The sequence below is a fragment of the Borostomias antarcticus genome (genome assembly GCF_949987555.1).
Source record: "Borostomias antarcticus genome assembly, chromosome: 2".
NCBI lineage: Eukaryota > Metazoa > Chordata > Actinopteri > Stomiiformes > Stomiidae > Borostomias > Borostomias antarcticus.
Genome location: NC_140235.1, coordinates 21,940,161 through 21,957,478, shown reverse-complemented (window position 1 = coordinate 21,957,478; position 17,318 = coordinate 21,940,161). Strand labels below are relative to the sequence as shown.

Genomic DNA, 17,318 nt, shown 5'->3' with positions numbered 1-17,318 from the left:
TCCTCCTCCTCCTACTCCTACTCTCCTACCTGGCAGCTTGTAACCAGAAGCCTTTAATCACAAATGACAACTCATAATCCACTTTTGCCGCCATGATGGCGTTCTCCATTTGGCTGCTTTAGACTTTTCTTGCCAGGTTTAAGATGCAGCGCTGGACGTGGGCCACACGCAGGTGGCAAGATGAGCATGTGGCATGAAGGGCCCACAGCTTGGATACTTTCCACGTATTTTGGAGTGTCTGAAAATTGAGTTTTTGCATATTTGTGATCATAAACGGTGAGAGACGGCATGTTGCCTTGAGGCTGAAGCTGCGTGCTCTGATAACCGTCGATGCCGTGACACCCGGTGTGGCATCTCTCCTCGTGTCCATCCTCCACGCGGCGACAGGATGTGGAGACGCTGGTCAGGCTGGATGCGTCACGTTGGCTGGCAGGGCTATGCCACAAGGATGTTGCCCCATGTGTGGAAGACTTGATGGAAGACTTGATGTTTCTAAGCCTGCGGGTTTATGCTTTGGTGTCATGTGCTGTATTGACACACAGTACAATGATTTTATGGTAGTAAAGTGGAGACCATGTGGTCTCTTTAACTGAATCTGCTTTTAGTTCAGAAAGCAGTAGAAAGTGGGCTAAACATACCAATGTGCTCCTTCAAAACTCTCATGCAGGGCAATTGTTTTTCTTTTGCCTGGAGCAAATGCAAAAGTCAGTTTCACATGTTGAAATAATGGAATGTTAATGGTTGATCCTCCACTGCAAAAACATTGATATGGAACACAGGGCTTCAGTAAGCAGAGCTCGTAATCACCTTCAGGGCAAATCTACAGTAGATCCATATTGATCTGACTCTGACATTCAGTAGTCTGCTCGTCTACTCATATTGAGCTACGTTCTGTATTCACTTCATATCACAGACCATTGAGTAATGTGTCCATACATTGACACCACCAGGACAGAGGAGTAATTTCCTGAGCCTTTTAAACTTTTAGATTTGTAAAATGACCCCCCCCCCCCCTTAAAAGGCTGGGGTGCTCTTGCCAAATAAGCACTTACTGCAAGTTATGGCCTAAGTGATGTAAAACCATAGCCAACGTTATTAAATAAATCTTGTCAATGAATCAAGATCAAGTTGATTTGCTCCATTTTACTCATACTATTAACTTGGCCTGGTGTAAGGAGAGATTTATAAGGATTTGTGCATCAATCCAGACCAGAAGAAAAGCAATACAACCTAACATGTTTCACAAAATGGAGTTGATTTATATGGCTACACCGTCTGCAGAGACCAAATACCATAGGCTTTGAATTCAAAGATTCAATTCAATGGGTGGATTCAATCAATCAATCAATCACAATCAGAGGGAATGATAGCCATTTTAAAGTACACAGAGAGCCAGTTCACAGGAGTGATCCGGAGTGTCCCCTGTGTTCCCAGGTGATCCAGACCATCAGTGCGGTGGACAGTGACGAGCCTCCCAGCGGACATCGCTTCTACTTTGCCCTGGCAGCCCCTTTCTCAGGAAATCCCAACTTCACCCTACGAGACAACAAAGGTGCTGCTGGCTTTTCACGTTTTCCTCTGTTCAGTCTATTCTGTAGACAAAGACACCAGCCACACCGCCAGCAAGGCACTCCAGCTCATTAAAGTGGACGAACACACCGGCATCTGTGGCTAGTGGCTGTTATTGTTATTTGTTTTGTTGCTACAGGCCGACAGGCTGAGGATTAATACAGTATGTGTGTGTAGGAGTTCTGCAGCAATTGTAGCAATAACAGCCAGTGAAACCTCAAATGACACCTCAGCAGTTGTACCTTCAGAGTGTCTGATTATAATTGATTATTTCAATTGTTTTCAATATTTGAACAGAGTTTTTGGAAGGAGTGGTATGGTACAGGAGTGCCTGTGAATGTTAATTGCTTTAGATTTGCTGGGGCAAAACAAAAAGGAATTTAATTTAACTGTCGAGACAATTTGAAAGTATAATTTAATTGGTAAGGGTGTCAGATTTACCAAATACATGTTTTCCTACTGTAATAGTTTTGCTTGGTGGATAGCATAGCAAATTTTTCTGTTTTAATCTGGTCCTGTTTATCTGTCCCTCTTGGACATGCAGTATATTTGGAAGTGTCACCAACAGTGATGTATCTCAGCAGGTGGCTCTGACCTCACTGATGTATGAGAATGTGTTAATGTTAATGACTCCATCTGTTAACGTTCCTGACTATTCTCTAAACATAATGGCTGTCTCATCAACATAACTAGCTAGAAAGCATTATGTCACCCTGCAGAGCTCTCTCTCTCTCTCTCTCTCTCTCTCTCTCTCTCTCTATATATATATATATATATATATATAGTCACTAGATGTAATACAATCTCACTGATGGTGGGTTTATACTCTAAAGATGAAATACTATTTGGAATCATTTCAAAATACCAAACTGTACCATAATTGTTCTTACCTGGCACAATGGGGCCAATCTACCAACTACAAACTACCCTCCACTGACACTCCAGACAGACTCTTACAAGCAAAAGGCAAAATGCAAAAATTTCACATTTTGAATAGTATTTCAACCCCCGTCTGATGGTCTGACTGTGATGCTGACATAGTGAGAACCACCTTGTCTCGCGCCTGACTGGCCGGGTTCATGTCCCTCCCTCCCAGACAACACGGCGTCCATCGTGACCAAAAGAGGTGGGTTCCGGAGGCGGGAGCAGCCCCAGTATCGCCTGCCGGTGTTGATCATAGATAGCGGTAGCCCCGCCCTCAGCAGCACCAACACCCTGTCGGTGAGCGTGTGCGACTGCGATGCGGACGGCGAGGTCCTGTCGTGTGGAGCGGTGGCGTACAAGGCGACTGGCCTCAGCACCGGAGCTCTGCTCGCTATCCTGGCCTGCATCCTCACTCTGCTGGGTAAGAACAACCGTGGGACACGCAAGCATGCATGCACGCAAGCACACACACATGCGCACACACGACACGCACACATGACACACACATACGACCCCCCCCCCCCACACACACACACACACAGACTGGCACTCTGCTGGCCATCGTTGGTTGCATATTCTCCCTCTGGTAGGCTAATCATCATACCGTTTTGAGGGTCACATTTGGCTGATTCCTACTATCATGAATGAGAAGATATGTTGGCATTGTGAACATGAACTGATTATTTCCTCTTTAGTGAAATCACTGGGATGCATGAGGAAATACATATGACAATTCTTAGCTGTTTTATTCAGAGTATTATGGTATGTTTCTGCTCAATCCAGCAGCATCCGGCCATTCATCTGTAGCCATCTCTGGGGTGACTGCCTGGATACTAGTGTTTAGATAGGATATTCTATAATTACCAAGGATATTCTATAATGACCAAACATTACCAATCTGTAGTGATGTTGTTGTGTCTGGATAGCTATGTCTGGACTCAGACTATTTGTGTCTCTGAATAGTTTCATAATTTGTTTCTGTGTGCTAGTTGTACAGTGATAAACCCAGGTTTGGTTAGCTTTTGGTAATGATGCTTGGGACTTGAGATTTAATTAACAGATCTCCAAGAAGATGCAACAGGGAACCTACACAAATGGCCTCTATTATTGCCCATAAAATCCACAGACGAGGCCGTTCACCGTGCAGGACAGACAGACCCATAGTTTCATGCCTTGGTGAACTTTATTGGAAGTTGAGATGGAGTCTAAATAGGATACACACTAACAAAAATGGGGTTTTTGATTGGGCCAAGTGAATTTTATCTCAGTCCTCTGAAGTTACCTCCATTTTTTATTGTGAAAAGAGAATTGTTTTATGATGAAAGAGATCTTGAAAGTAGCAGCAGGAGGGGTGGGGTGGTTGTGTGGGTCTAAACCAAGCATGGCTCTAATGAAAAGCCAAATTCATTCTTCATTATATGATGAAAGGTCGCAGTCTTAGAACTAATGGCCTCCAGTATAATACCGTGTGTGTGTGTGTCTCTCTCTCTCTCTCTCTCTTTCCTCACTCTACCATTCCACTCTCTCTCAATGTACCCCTTTCTCCTTTCTCTACTTCATGTGTGTCCATTCTTCACACCCACACACACACACACACACACACACAACCCAACCCGCACACAACCCATCCTCAGTTCACTCCGTCCTGTCCTCAGGATTTGTGCGCCTCCATCAAGGCTCGTTTCAATCTGTGGCCCGCAATCGTTCCCCTGATTCCGTGTGATTGCATTGTTTTGGCTGTGGGTGGGGGAGGGAGCGCGGTCGTCCTCGCTCTCTGTCAACCAATAAGACCCACTCTCCCATCTCAGGCCAGGAAGAGGGCGACAGGACGACAGGACTCTCCGGCAGCCAACTGATTCTGGTCGTCTTTCATCGTCTAGTCCGCTAACAATCCAATAGATATACTTTTGAGACTGAGCTGCAGCTCTCCAGACTTTCCTCTCCTCCTGAACCTGGCGTGCTATTCATCAGTTCTCTCCGGAGAGAGATCTCTCTCCCTCACTCTCTCTTTCTTTCTCTCTCCCTCTCGTTCTCTCAGATGTCTGCCTGAGTGCAGCCCTGTGTGTGTGTGGGTGTGTGTGGGTGTGTGTGTGCGCGCGCATGTGTGTGTGGGAGGGGGGGGGGGCTTTGTAAGCTCATACTGTCATGCTAGGGCGTCATTAGTCATTGTTCTCAACCCCATTTATTACATATTTTTTGACTGTCGTCGCAACAAAGTCCGCCGTGCCTTTACTGAGACAGTTCTGGCAGTCCATCTGTTTTATTTTACATTCATCTTGTTTTCATGTCCCTGTGGTTACATCTACATTTCCTATTGGAGAGGTAGTTGACATCATTATATAATGAGATTTAGCACCTTTTTTTCAGGTCAGATGAGGACAAATATAAACAGTTTTGTTCTCCTCAGATGCTGTTGCCATGACTATGCTTACTCTGTGAAGTTATCCATTGTTGACCTTGTCCCTCTGTCCGCCGTTCTGTTTGTCCAGCCTGTCTGTCTGTCTGTGTGTCTGTCTGTCTGTCTGTCTGTCTGTCTGTCTGTCTGTCTGTCTGTCTGTCTTTCTGTCTCTGTGTGTCTGTCTGTCTGTCTGTCTGTCTGTCTGTCTCTGTCTGTCTGTCTGTCTGTCTGTCTGTCTGTCTGTCTGTCTGTCTGTCTGTCTGTCTGTCTCTGTCTGTCTGCCTGGCCCTACCGACTACGCAAGGATTAGGGTTAGGGTTGCACTGTTGCTGCTGTAGTTTCTCCCTCTGGATGCTAATGCGAAAGTGACCACGAAAGAACTGCTATTAGCTCAGCTGCAGACCATGCACCCAGATGGGGCCTTAATTGTTTTGCTGCACCACAAGGGGACGTATAACTTTGGACCGGACCATTGTTGACGCCAGTGCCGGCTGACGTCTACAAAGTCACACCCCTCCCCCTCCTGGGATAGTCTCACCCATCTCTCTTTGTTCCTGCTCCCCAAGTCATCAAGCGTGCATGCGAAACCCACAACAAGGACCGCCAAGATCTGGTTGGAGGGTGCTGACTCCACTCTCCAGCACCATATTCCAGCACACAGACTGGATCACATTGGTGTATGGACAGAGTGACAACACACACACAAATAACAAATAAAACCTTTCCCAAGCAGAAGCCATGGATGAACACAGATGTCCGCCTCCTGCTTAAAGCAAAAGATGCAGCCTTCAGGTCTGGATAACGGATGGCTTACCGCTTAGCCAGGGCCAACCTGCAGGAGGAGAATCTCCCAGACTAAATACAGTTACAAACAGAGGACTGAAGAACACTTAAACTCCTCTGAGCCCCCGGCGCATTCGGCAAAGCATACAGACAATCGCAGACAAACCCCTCGCCACCAGCTCTGCCTCCCTCCCCGACGATGTCATCCTCAGAGCGGATCTACCATACCGACCAGCGTCCTCTCACGCTCTTCACCTCGGATGTTTGCGCCACCCTGAGCAAGGTGAATGTGCGGAGGGCAGCTGAACCCTGATGGAATACCTGTCCGCACACTTGGAGCCTGTGCAGAGCAATTGGTCGGGGTATTTGGGGATATTTTCAATCTGTCCCCGGCCCGGGCGCCTATCGCCATTAGTTTCAAGACGGCCATTAACGTGCCAGTGCCGAAGCACTCCACCGCTACGGCCCTTAATGACTTCCGTCCTGTCACGCTCGCCACCATCATCGCAAAGAGCTTCGAGAGACTGGTTCTTTCAAACTTTAAATCCTGTCAGCCTGCCACATTGGACCCCCACCAGTTTGCCTACCGCCACAACGGGTCAACAGAGGACGCCATCTCAACGGTACTCCACTCTGCCCCGACCCACCTGGACAATCACAGCTTGTACGTCAGAATGCTGCTCATTGTGCATTCTGGGAGCCATGCACACACCCCCATCTACATACATACTGTATTGGATTTTAAATTTCTTCTACAGGCCTCCGAATTACACCAAAGTTATCTTGGTGAGTCAAACGTCTTATAATATGCCGTAAATAAGGTCCAGGTTGTCAAAAACGAGCATTCTCCTTTAAGAAAGCTCATCTGTGCCCCAGGATACTGGTGCACATCCACCGCTGTACCATTGAGAGCATATTCACGACCTGCATCCCGGTGGTGGTGTGGTATTGCAAGTGCTCCACATCAGACCGTAAAGCACAGCGGGTGGCGAAAACTGCCCCAACTGATCACCGGCACCCAGTTACCCACCGTCGAGGACATTTATCAAACGGGCAGGGCGAGAAACGTCATCAAGGATTTCCCAAGTCTGCCGCCCTAACCGCGGATCCGTCTCCGGCCTCCCCTCCGGCCGGCGTTCCAGCTGCGGCGCTCCCGCTCCAGCAGGCTCAGGAAGAGCTCGTTCCCTGAGGCTGTGATCCCGCTGAACTCCACACCACCACTCTAATAGCATCATTGCACTCATTATTGCACTCATTATTGCACTATTTACTGTACTTTAACCAACTGCATTATTCATATTTTGCACAGACTGAACCACCTACACTGTTCAAGTAATGCTACATTGTATATGTTTTTTATACTCTGCATGCTTAAATTAACATATGCTGTTCATACTACATACAACCTTATATTTGCACTTATATTCACTAACTCTGTCCACTTCTTCTCTGTACATATATTTTAAAATATGTACATATGCTATATCTGTATATTGTAACTCTCCACTGTCCATCACTGTACATATTAAGATATAGCATCACTTATGCTGTGCCTAGGTTTCCCCCACGTATCTGTAATAATACGATACATTTTTGCACTTCTGGTTAGATACTACAACTGCATTTCATTGGCTTTGTACCCATAATCTAATATTCAAACCTTGAAGTGTTAGGTGAACCATTAGTAGGTGAAAATACTGTATGCTATTTTCTAATTGAAAGGCCTACTATCTCATAAATGGCACTAGCACACGGACACCGTCACATGGAAGGTTTGTGATTGGCACACCAAGTGAATAATCAGCGTGATATTTGACAGAACTGAGTAGGACTGAGGACAGACACACTGATACTGCCACCAGAAACAGTCTGCATGCTACTGTTCATTATAATGATGTGCACCAGCGAGGAGTGGGGCGGCACAGAAAACTCTCCTTGCTCAACATTGATCGTGCCTGATGGATTGTTTAAACAATTCAATTACTGCAAATCTGGGATAACACGGAATTGATCTTTTCCCCCCCCCCATCTCTTTTTCATTTGCATCTTCAGTATAAATCTGACAGGAAGCGTGTATTAACTGTGTGATAGGGTTATATTTTTTGTTACCAAGTCCACTGAGGAGACGTACTGTACTGTAACTGGCCACTTGATAATGACTGTCATGGTTAGATTATTTGTATGCCTGGCCATCCGCCTTCACCTCCTTGTAGGACATGATTGGCTGTTGGCCAGCACCTGGTATCTGATGCATAGCCCCCCCCCTGCCTTCTAGGTAAAACACCAACTTAAAGAGCTTTGCTGGAAAGCCCAGGAAATGGCCCATTTTAATGTGCCACGTAGATCGTAATTCACTTTGGAGGAGCTTGGCGGAGTGAAATGGAATTTAAAATGCATTGAGCTGGACCGCCGTCAGAGGTGACTCCTCCAAATGTCCAGGAGAGGCTCTCTCTTTTGATGCGGTACAGGGCGGAACCCACAGTCCTGAACATAAAAGTATGCATTCAACAAATGATCAGATCGGAGGGTAGTAGAGTAGGTAGTCAGGTAGTAAGTCTGGGTACTGGGGCCCGACCGGTCCAGTATTGTCCAGGAAACCAGGTCGAGTTTCAAGAGCAGCACTCCTACCTTACTGCAGTGGAGTAGCGCCAACCAGCCAGCCAGCCAGCCAGCCAACCAGTCGCCAAACAGCATGCAGAGGCTATCCATTTATCAGAGTCTCCCCCAGCCTTTCATGTGACACTGCCTTCCCTCCTCCTCCTTCATTTGCTCTCTTATTATGAGGTGTGAAGCGGTGTTTGCCTCCGGTTCCCTGGCCCTTTCTCCCTCGCCCATGGTGGAACCCAGGCTGAGGAAAGAAATATGGGCCCACGGAGCGATATTTCACTGGCATCCGTCTTGACATTGATGGATGGAGAATCATTAGACATTTGCCAGTTTGCTAGGGTGCGGAGGGTTATTTTGAGAAATAATATATGGGAGAGGGAAAGGGGATTTGGAGGAAAGGTTCTGGAAAGTTCTGAGAAGGTTCCAAGATTCCACTTTTCAGGAAGTTTTCTAACAGTTTGGAAATGGTGTGCAAAACGAAGGTTGTAATAATATAAATCTATTTCAAGGACGTTCTAAAAGGGCTTGTTCTTCTGTTGGTGAAACCTTGAGCGTTAGGTTGATTCCGAATCAAAAACACTGTTCTCCATGCCTCCATGCACGTTCAATGCACTGCTGTAGGTTGGCAGGATTTTTTATTCTGATATGTTCTCTCCCCCCTCAGTCTTGGTGCTGCTGATTGTGAGCGTGCGACGCAGGAAGAAGGAGCCTCTGATCCTGGAGGAGGAGCGTGACATACGGGAGAACATCGTTCGCTACGACGACGAGGGGGGAGGAGAGGAGGACACGGAGGCCTTCGACATGGTCGCCCTCCGCAACCTCAACGTCATCAGAGACCCCAAGGTCCGTCGCGACGTCACCCCGGACACGCCCACCTTCTTCCCCTACCCTTCCTCCTCTTCCTCCTCACGCCACGCCTACAAGACCCTCCCGGACAACGTGGTGTTCCGGGAGTTCATCTGGGACCGGCTGAAGGACGCCGATGTGGACCCGTCGGCCCCGCCCTACGACTCCTTGCAGACGTATGCCTTCGAAGGCAGCGGCTCGGTGGCAGAGTCCTTGAGCTCACTGGAGTCACTAAGTACAGACTCAGAGCAGAACTATGACTATCTGAGCAACTGGGGGCCACGATTCAAAAAGCTGGCCGACCTATACGGCAACAGCAATGGCAACAGTGTGTTCTCATAGCCGAGTCTGAACTGAACTTAGACAAAGTCAACAATGGTAATTTATTGTTCAAGTATCGGATGAAAATGGGCTCATCTGCCACAGTGCAGTGGAGGCAGGCGGCTGGGACAACAAAAGTGAGATTGGAAAGAAAAGAAAAAAAGATTGTTTGGATTTTCAAAAGCGTGAAATGGCAAGTTTTGACACAAAACTATAAAAGTCATTTGACAGAGGGGGAAACCTTGTGAACAGAGACATTAAAAGATTTTGGCGCTGGGCTTGTAGCCAACCATTACATACATGGTACAGTATATTTCAGAGGAGTCACCCGCTCTTTCATTCGACCAATGGGCATAGACCCAGCACTTTTGCTTTGATGTTTTCCTTAGCTCCTTTGGCCAAAAAACAAACAACTCCATTGGCTAATCACTAGTCCCTGAACTAATAATTTGGAAGTCGTCAAGGATGTCAATGTTTTGTTCTGTTGGTTATTTTAACACAGTTCTGGAAAATTACATTGTACTGGCAGAGAGAGAACCCAGACAACCCGATATCAGTCATACCTCTAAATGCTGTTTACAATAATGAGTAGCCAACTGCATATATTTGTTAGAAGGGGTGTATTCAAAGAAAACTAATGACTTGTTGCCAGTTTGTCTCCTTTGACTTGGAGGAAAGCATACACTTTCTTTCTCATGACAATACATTTTACAGATGTTACAGTGTGGTGTTTACCTTTGAGTCTATTTTCCTTAGGCTTGACTTGTTCTATTGCCAAGTCCATTTTTTATGTAACAATGATGTTAAGGTACTGATGTAAAACACATTACCAATATTCATTCTTTAGTTTTTCCTTATTTGATAAGTAATCTTGAATTGATGGTCAAACCTTTACACTTAGAGAGAGCTTTGCTGACGTGGGTGATTTCAACGTTCTGCTGGATTGTTATGCTTGAAGGACATTGGAATCTATTGATGATGGGCTTGGATGAATTGTATACCTGAATACAATTCCCCACTGTAGTTTGCAGAGAGTCTATGAAACTGTCATTCAGAGAAGCCGTTGGCAGAATGAGATCAAGGTCCCCTATGGCGCTTATTGTGTTTATTGATGCTAGAGGACACTGTATGACAATGGTATTGTGAAAACAAATTAGTCATCTTTTCAAATAAAATAGCATTTTAACTGTTACCAGTGGACGTCAACATGTTAATGAGAAATGTATCCTTATTTATTTTGCAGAGGCAGAATTATGTGACGGATGTTTTCATCTTTTTTTTGCTGACAATAAAACGGACGTTCAGTTCCTCAAAAGACTAAGGGGACTTCTTTCAATTCTTTCGAACATCTGTGATAAAATCAATGATATGCGAGGGTTTAATTATCTCATCAACAGTCTTCGGGGGGAAAAGAAAACGCGATTTTGAGAGATGTGGGGCAGCCTTGTTGCCTGCGCTGATAATTTGTAGCAAAAATCCGCACATCCCAAGACATATTTCATTTCCCTCTACAGAACTCAAGGAGCAAGACGGGGGGGTCAGGGAGGGAGGAGAGTTCTCTGTTTGTTTCACATCTCCTTTCGACGAGGCTTTGTACTTGAAAGGCCTGATGGAGACAAAGCGTCAGTCTGACGCCCCGCAGAGGCGTGTGTGATGAATGGCTTCAGCCTTCCTAAAAAGCCTTTTGCAAATTAGCCAGCCGATGCTTTTGTGGTGGGATGAGTCTCTACCCGGGGTGTGTGCAAATACGGCTGAGATCATGTGACAACAACAATCAGACTTAGCCTATACTTGTGTTATCCCTGTAGTCCATGTAGAGTTGCTTGTGCATGCACATGCAGGAGTGTGTGTGTGTGTGTGTGTGTGTGTGTGTGTGTGTGTGTGTGTGTGTGTGTGTGTGTGTGTGTTCGTGCGTGCGTGCGTGCATTTTATAACATCTAAACCGTTTTATTAACATCTAACTGCACACACACCCGTTGTAACTGCCAGCGTTAATGTAGATGAGGCAGGCAATGCTTGGAAAACTCATTCTGTGAAGATATGAAAATGTCTGTAACCGAATTAAGTTGGTTAAACTCACTCCTCATTATACTGTAAATACCGCCCACCTGTGCCATCAGATCGCCGTAGCTGGCTAAAGACGTGTTTGTGTAGTGGTCATGTGGGTCGGCAAGCCAGAGGGCCCGAGATTTAACCCAGCGTGGGCGAGTGAGATAGAAGCAATACTGATCTGAGCGGCACAGTGACAACTATGATGTGTGTACATTTGAGTGTTTTTTATTTTATTTTATTCCATCATTGGTGATAGGGACAACCAACTGTACTGTATCGTTCTCCCTACCATTTATTCCTCACGTCCACTTCAAGCCATGCATTTGACCCTATCAGGGCTGCAATTACTTTAGTGCAGTTAAGATAAGACAGTTTTCCTGTTTTAAAGATAATGAATATCGGAGGGGATTTATTGTAACAACTCATGAATATTAGCTCTATTTTGGTTGATTTGTTGGTTAACTGCTACCTGGGTCAATATTATCTTTTGAAACCCCTCGGTTAATCAAAACAAAATATGTGGCAGTTTACTTCACAAGGCAGTTTAAAAATACAGGAGCTGCCTAGGACTGCTTATCCTTGGGTAACCCAGCGATTAGCCTCTCTCCCTTATGAAAGTTAAAGAGACAGTTTGCTGTAATTGCACACAAGACATCATATATAACAACAAATCACTTTATAAAAACACCTTCAATATCTTGATCTTGTCCCACTGTTATACTCTACCTGATTTTGAGGGCATCACTGTGTAGGAATATTTCCACCCAATACTTTCTTCTGTATTGATAAAGCATGCGTGAGGTTCAGATCCTCCTCGGTAGCTCTTTGAGGTCCATGAATGCAACTGACAGTACTGTAATTCACTGTGATGCAACCATCTGCAATGGAGCTGTTATGCATCCTCACTTTGCTGGGTAAACATGTCATCTCCTTACAGGTATTGACTTAGTTTTGAAAGCTTTGAAGAAGGCAAAGACATCTAAGGAATGTGGACCCTTAGCCATTGTAACCAAGGAAAGGTTTTATTCCCCCATAATGGCTTGGTAAAAAAACAGTGCTTCTTTGTACTGGACACTCAATGACATTTGAAGTTAAAGACAGGAAGTTACGCATCTGCTTTCTCTGAAGACTTCACAGCCTTTTATCTTGGAAAGCTAAAGCTAGCGGTGAAACTATTGTTGTGAATGTATACATTATGTATGTATTCTCAAACACACTTCACACTCCTGTCATACTTCGGCTATATTTTCTTAGTAAATACTCCCACGTACTGTACTTCTAAACTGCATACAGTACATACTGTACAGATCTCTAGAGTCCCAATGTGAAGGGCTGAAAAGTGGTGATTAATTGAAGTCTTACAAGGTAATTATCGGGCTGTAGAGACCGCCCTCCTCAATTTATTCTCCCTGTTCTCCCTCAGGTAAAGAATGTTCTGTTTGAGGTTTGCACAGTTCTGTACAGTATATCAGGCACACAGTGGTCTCACCCATCACAGGGTTATTGACACCCATCATTATTTTTGTATACCACACTAGCAAACAGGCCTGAATCTACATCAAGCTCTTGCTTGAGCCTGTCCTGAGTTTCAGATGGGCAAGGCTTGATACTTGGGTGCTACTACCCAGGGATTTCAGACAGATACGGATTAAACACGTTTTAATCCACAATGATGGCATTATCTAAACAGTGGTGCCAGATTTGAAACCCAGTGTCCACGGTAGGCAACGACGAGCATGCCGCCTGTCAATCAAAATCAGAAGAAAGTGTCTTGGATACCCAGAGCCTGGGGGTACTTGGGGACAATCAGGACGCTCCACTATCAGGGGCTCAATCTAGACCTGGGCAGATTAGACTTGCTAGCCCAGGGGCTTTGGAGGCGTCAGTCCATTCAGTCATTCCTTATCTTCACTGTGCATCGCCAGATTGTTCTGATGAGGCTTGAGCTGCTTTTAGAGACAAGAGAAAATTGAGGGGACATCCTCCTCTCCAGATTCAACATGACTAATAGCATCTTGACCTCCTGGACTATCTATTTCAAAAATCAATCTCTGTCACCGTCAACTCTTTGGGCATGCATAGGGATTGGTGGAGATGGAGTTGCTAATCTGGTTCCTCTCAATTGCTGTTGAATTATGCTCTAACTCTCCTGCACACTCTTATGTAGCCATGTGAATCTATAAACTTTCTATAGGGTACCGTCATCCAAACACCTGCCATGCTGATCTATTTATAGTTGGCAGTTGTTGTCAGTCTGTGGGTGAAGCGAACATTGATGCAGTCCATCTGCGCTTTCTCGCAGTGCAACAAAAATGACAATTTAATGAATGCACAGCAAGCACACCCATCATATGACAAACAAAAGAAATACATTATTTCCTTTTTCATTATAATTTGGAAAAATGTTTGTTTTTGACAGTTTTCATATATTCATGAGGATAATCTGTTAAGTGGCTTAACCTCATCATACGTAAAGATGTTGTTTGTGCATAACAGGAGTTAGGTTTACCATAAAAGAAATACTTTTCATAAAAGGAAGCTCACCAGGGGTGTCAGCCCTCATGCCTCACATATTTATGCATAGAGTTGAATATGTATTTCTAAAATTCACTCAGCATGAAACAAAACGCCCATACTGAGGAGTTAAACTGTTTTCTTACTCTTCATTGACACAACCTGCTGGATACCTCTGGCCGTCCATATGCATGCAGTGGCAGGTAGACAAGGCCTCAGCCATAACCTCAGCCCGGCAACTCCTCTCCTACCTTTCAGAGAGAGAAAAGGGAGGGAAAAATAAGAAGAAAAGAAGATCAAAGGGTCTGGCAATGCCATGTTTTATTCTCTCTTTCTCTCTCCTCAGTGGCACTCACAGTTCGCCTTCAGCCAAGAGAAACGTCAGACCTCAGGGGCTACAGTTCCACCCAAATGAGACTGGTCCCGGACCTGGGCAATATAAATAATTCTCTTGTGAGGTGTGAGAGAGCAAAGCTTCCTCCTACGGCTCCCTGGGAAGCAAGATGACTCTCAAAGTAGGCCAAAGATGGGAGAAGCAGCAGGAAAATGAAAAAAAAAAATAAAGTATGAGAATTTAAATAGACAAAAACTTCAAATTAATTCAAATTTGACCTATTATTGAAACATGAATATCCTTGTAGCTTGGGCCTTGTAGCAACTTAAGATATAAGGACTTATACTCACAGAACAGGACTCACAGAACAGTGAGGAGAGCACTGAGGAGGATCAAATTGGAAGCTTTTATATATTACTGTATCTATCGAGCTCTCCAACCCGGTGGCCAACTGGTATCTTTGCTCAGAAATCATCTCGTGTCATCAGTGTTCACAAAGAGTAGAGAGCTTTCAGCTTTGAATTTACATTAAGTAAAACCAAGATTTTTGGGGACAATTCTCACTTGTTTCCATGTGTGAATCCTGCATTTAACAAGATGATACGAAGATTTCCAATAACCTAGATTTGACAGAGGAGTTTGACTGTTTTGTCAGGCCACTACCCTCTCAGTAGATGTAGTGGCCTGCTAGGGTTTAATAAAGGGTGAAATTAAATTAAGTGAAAAAGAGTTGTGGGATATAGCCATCCAGTAGAGCCATACTCTAAGGAATAACCAAGCAATATTACAAACATTATGTATGTTGCAAGAACAACTCTGTAGAGACTTAACATACAGTAAGGTGCTGGGGGAAAGTGCTAAGGAAAGGAAGGAGGTTACAGTATAGTTGCCGCCACTAAAACAATGAGGAAGTAATGAGAAGATGACATAGATTATGGAATCAGTGCTGCTGATTGGCCAAACCTGTCAGGGCAGCGTCAGCGCTAATGAGGCAGTCTGCCAATGCCTAATTAGCAGAAGTGCTGTGCTTTTATGCAGTACCGTGTTATTATTAGCCAAGCTGACACTTGTGGCCTATGGCTGGTGTATGTGTATGTTGTTACGTGTATGACACAGAAAACATCTATGCACTACAGCACCAGCCAGTCACTGGGACTTGTTTCTGTTCACCTGGATTGGACTAATTGATCCTCCAAAGATTTGAGAAACTGATGTGAAAAACAAAGGGGTTTGACACAATCTTTCCAAATTATTGGATTTGGGAATTGGTAGCCTAGTTTTACATTTCCTCTCTTCATTTTTGATTGTGCATGTTGACTAATGATGAGTAAAGTAAATGCGCTAGTGAATGAGATCCTCTCTTCAGACATGGGTCAATTACTGTACACTGAAAAATAATGTATTTTATTTTATTAATCAGTACTTAGTATTTGACTCAGGTTGTTGGGTCTTTGAAAACCAGTTCTGACTCTGACTCTGACTAATTTAAGAAAATCAATCAAGTTATATTCAGAAATAGAAAAGGTCCATTACATTTTCTTCAGTCAGTTAGGTTAGACTGGTAGTACAGTAAATGATCTGAAGGAGTGTTAATAGTCAACATTGATATTAAAGAGTAAGCAAGGTTAGAGATTGAAGAGGGAAAATTGTAACAATTTACAGTACAATCCTTACTTAAAATATATTAACATTAAAGTATTTGAATGATCATTTGATTAATGTACATGTGTCTGCTGCTGAAATGCTTCTAGAATCTACACCAAGATCATGAATATATTTAGTACCAAAAACAAATGCAAAACTGAAACTGATCTACCAACGGATGAAAACTGAAAATAATTTTGTAGGCCGAAGAGGAATGCATATGCACTCACTCCCCTCACATATTTAGAGAATAGACACGGTTAGCTTCTTTTCCCTCATAATTTTTAATTTTCACCACCACAGAACAGTGATTAACACTTCTACTCAAGTGTGGCCGGTGGTTTTGGGATGAATGTGCCAGGAACATTATCCCTTAAATGTAGGATACTTAGTGTACGGACTTTCAGAATGCCAGAACAAACTAGCATTTTGCCTTTAAATCCACTGAAGACAGTGATATAAATGTTATCATAGACCATGAACATTTAGTTTACATTTGGAGTCATGATAAATTTGACTCTTTTAATTTGAAACACCATTGCTATTTATGACTATGCTAGTTATTCACTTTAAACACACAGCTGCAACAAAGTGCTGTACATGAGTAATCATAAATACATAAATACAAACAGTAACAAACAATGAAACAATAAAAACAATAAAAGACAGTAGGGCAATTAAAACAGGAGCAAAGACTCATGCCAGGTTGAAAGCCAAGGGAAAAAAATGGGTTTACATGATCCTGTTTATCCAAATATACTGTACCAAATCCTTTCACAAGAACATAATTTGCATTGTAACAAAATATTTGCTCCTCTGCGTTGGACGCTGTCGAGACAAGTAAACTTTACTGCGCTCTCTCTCTCTCCCTCATTCTCTCTCTCTCTCTGCACCAGCTGCATTATTCATTAGGAGAGGACCAGAGCATCTTCAGATGACCTGTCATTTTCCCTTACCTTCCATCACAATGGCCACATGCTGCAGACATGGGAGAGGTCCAGGGGAGGCAATCTGAGGCTAAACCTGCCCAAACACTAACACATGGTCGCATATACAGGCAACCCACACATGCCCGTCAGGGAATACAGTTGAGGATACTTGGCATATTTCAATCTCGTGCCATTCTCTACCCAACTTCCTCAGCATACTGTTCCACTCCCCCACAATGCTATCTCACAAGTAAACACAGTATGGTTGATACCCCAGCCTGTCTGCCAAACTGGTGTACCTGTATGTCAGTGGTAGCTAGAGTTCTGGAAGGTTATGAAAGGAAAACAAGCATGAACATCTGGAGTGTGTCCATTGTTTTCAATGATTAAATGCCAG

The 17,318-nt window shown here is 44.2% G+C and overlaps 1 protein-coding gene across 1 annotated transcript in view; it reads left to right on the top strand.

The window, feature by feature from the left end:
- The window catches only part of cdh7a (cadherin 7a), a gene marked incomplete at both ends in the record, with an annotated part of 187,116 nt that extends 177,647 nt beyond the window's left edge, over positions 1-9,469 (top strand). Inside the window, 3 exons of the mRNA XM_084461559.1 lie at positions 1,435-1,552; positions 2,666-2,914; positions 8,946-9,469. Coding sequence (XP_084317685.1) covers positions 1,435-1,552; positions 2,666-2,914; positions 8,946-9,469 — 891 coding nt within the window. The remainder of the gene's footprint in view (positions 1-1,434; positions 1,553-2,665; positions 2,915-8,945) is intronic.
- Positions 9,470-17,318: the final 7,849 nt, after the last annotated feature.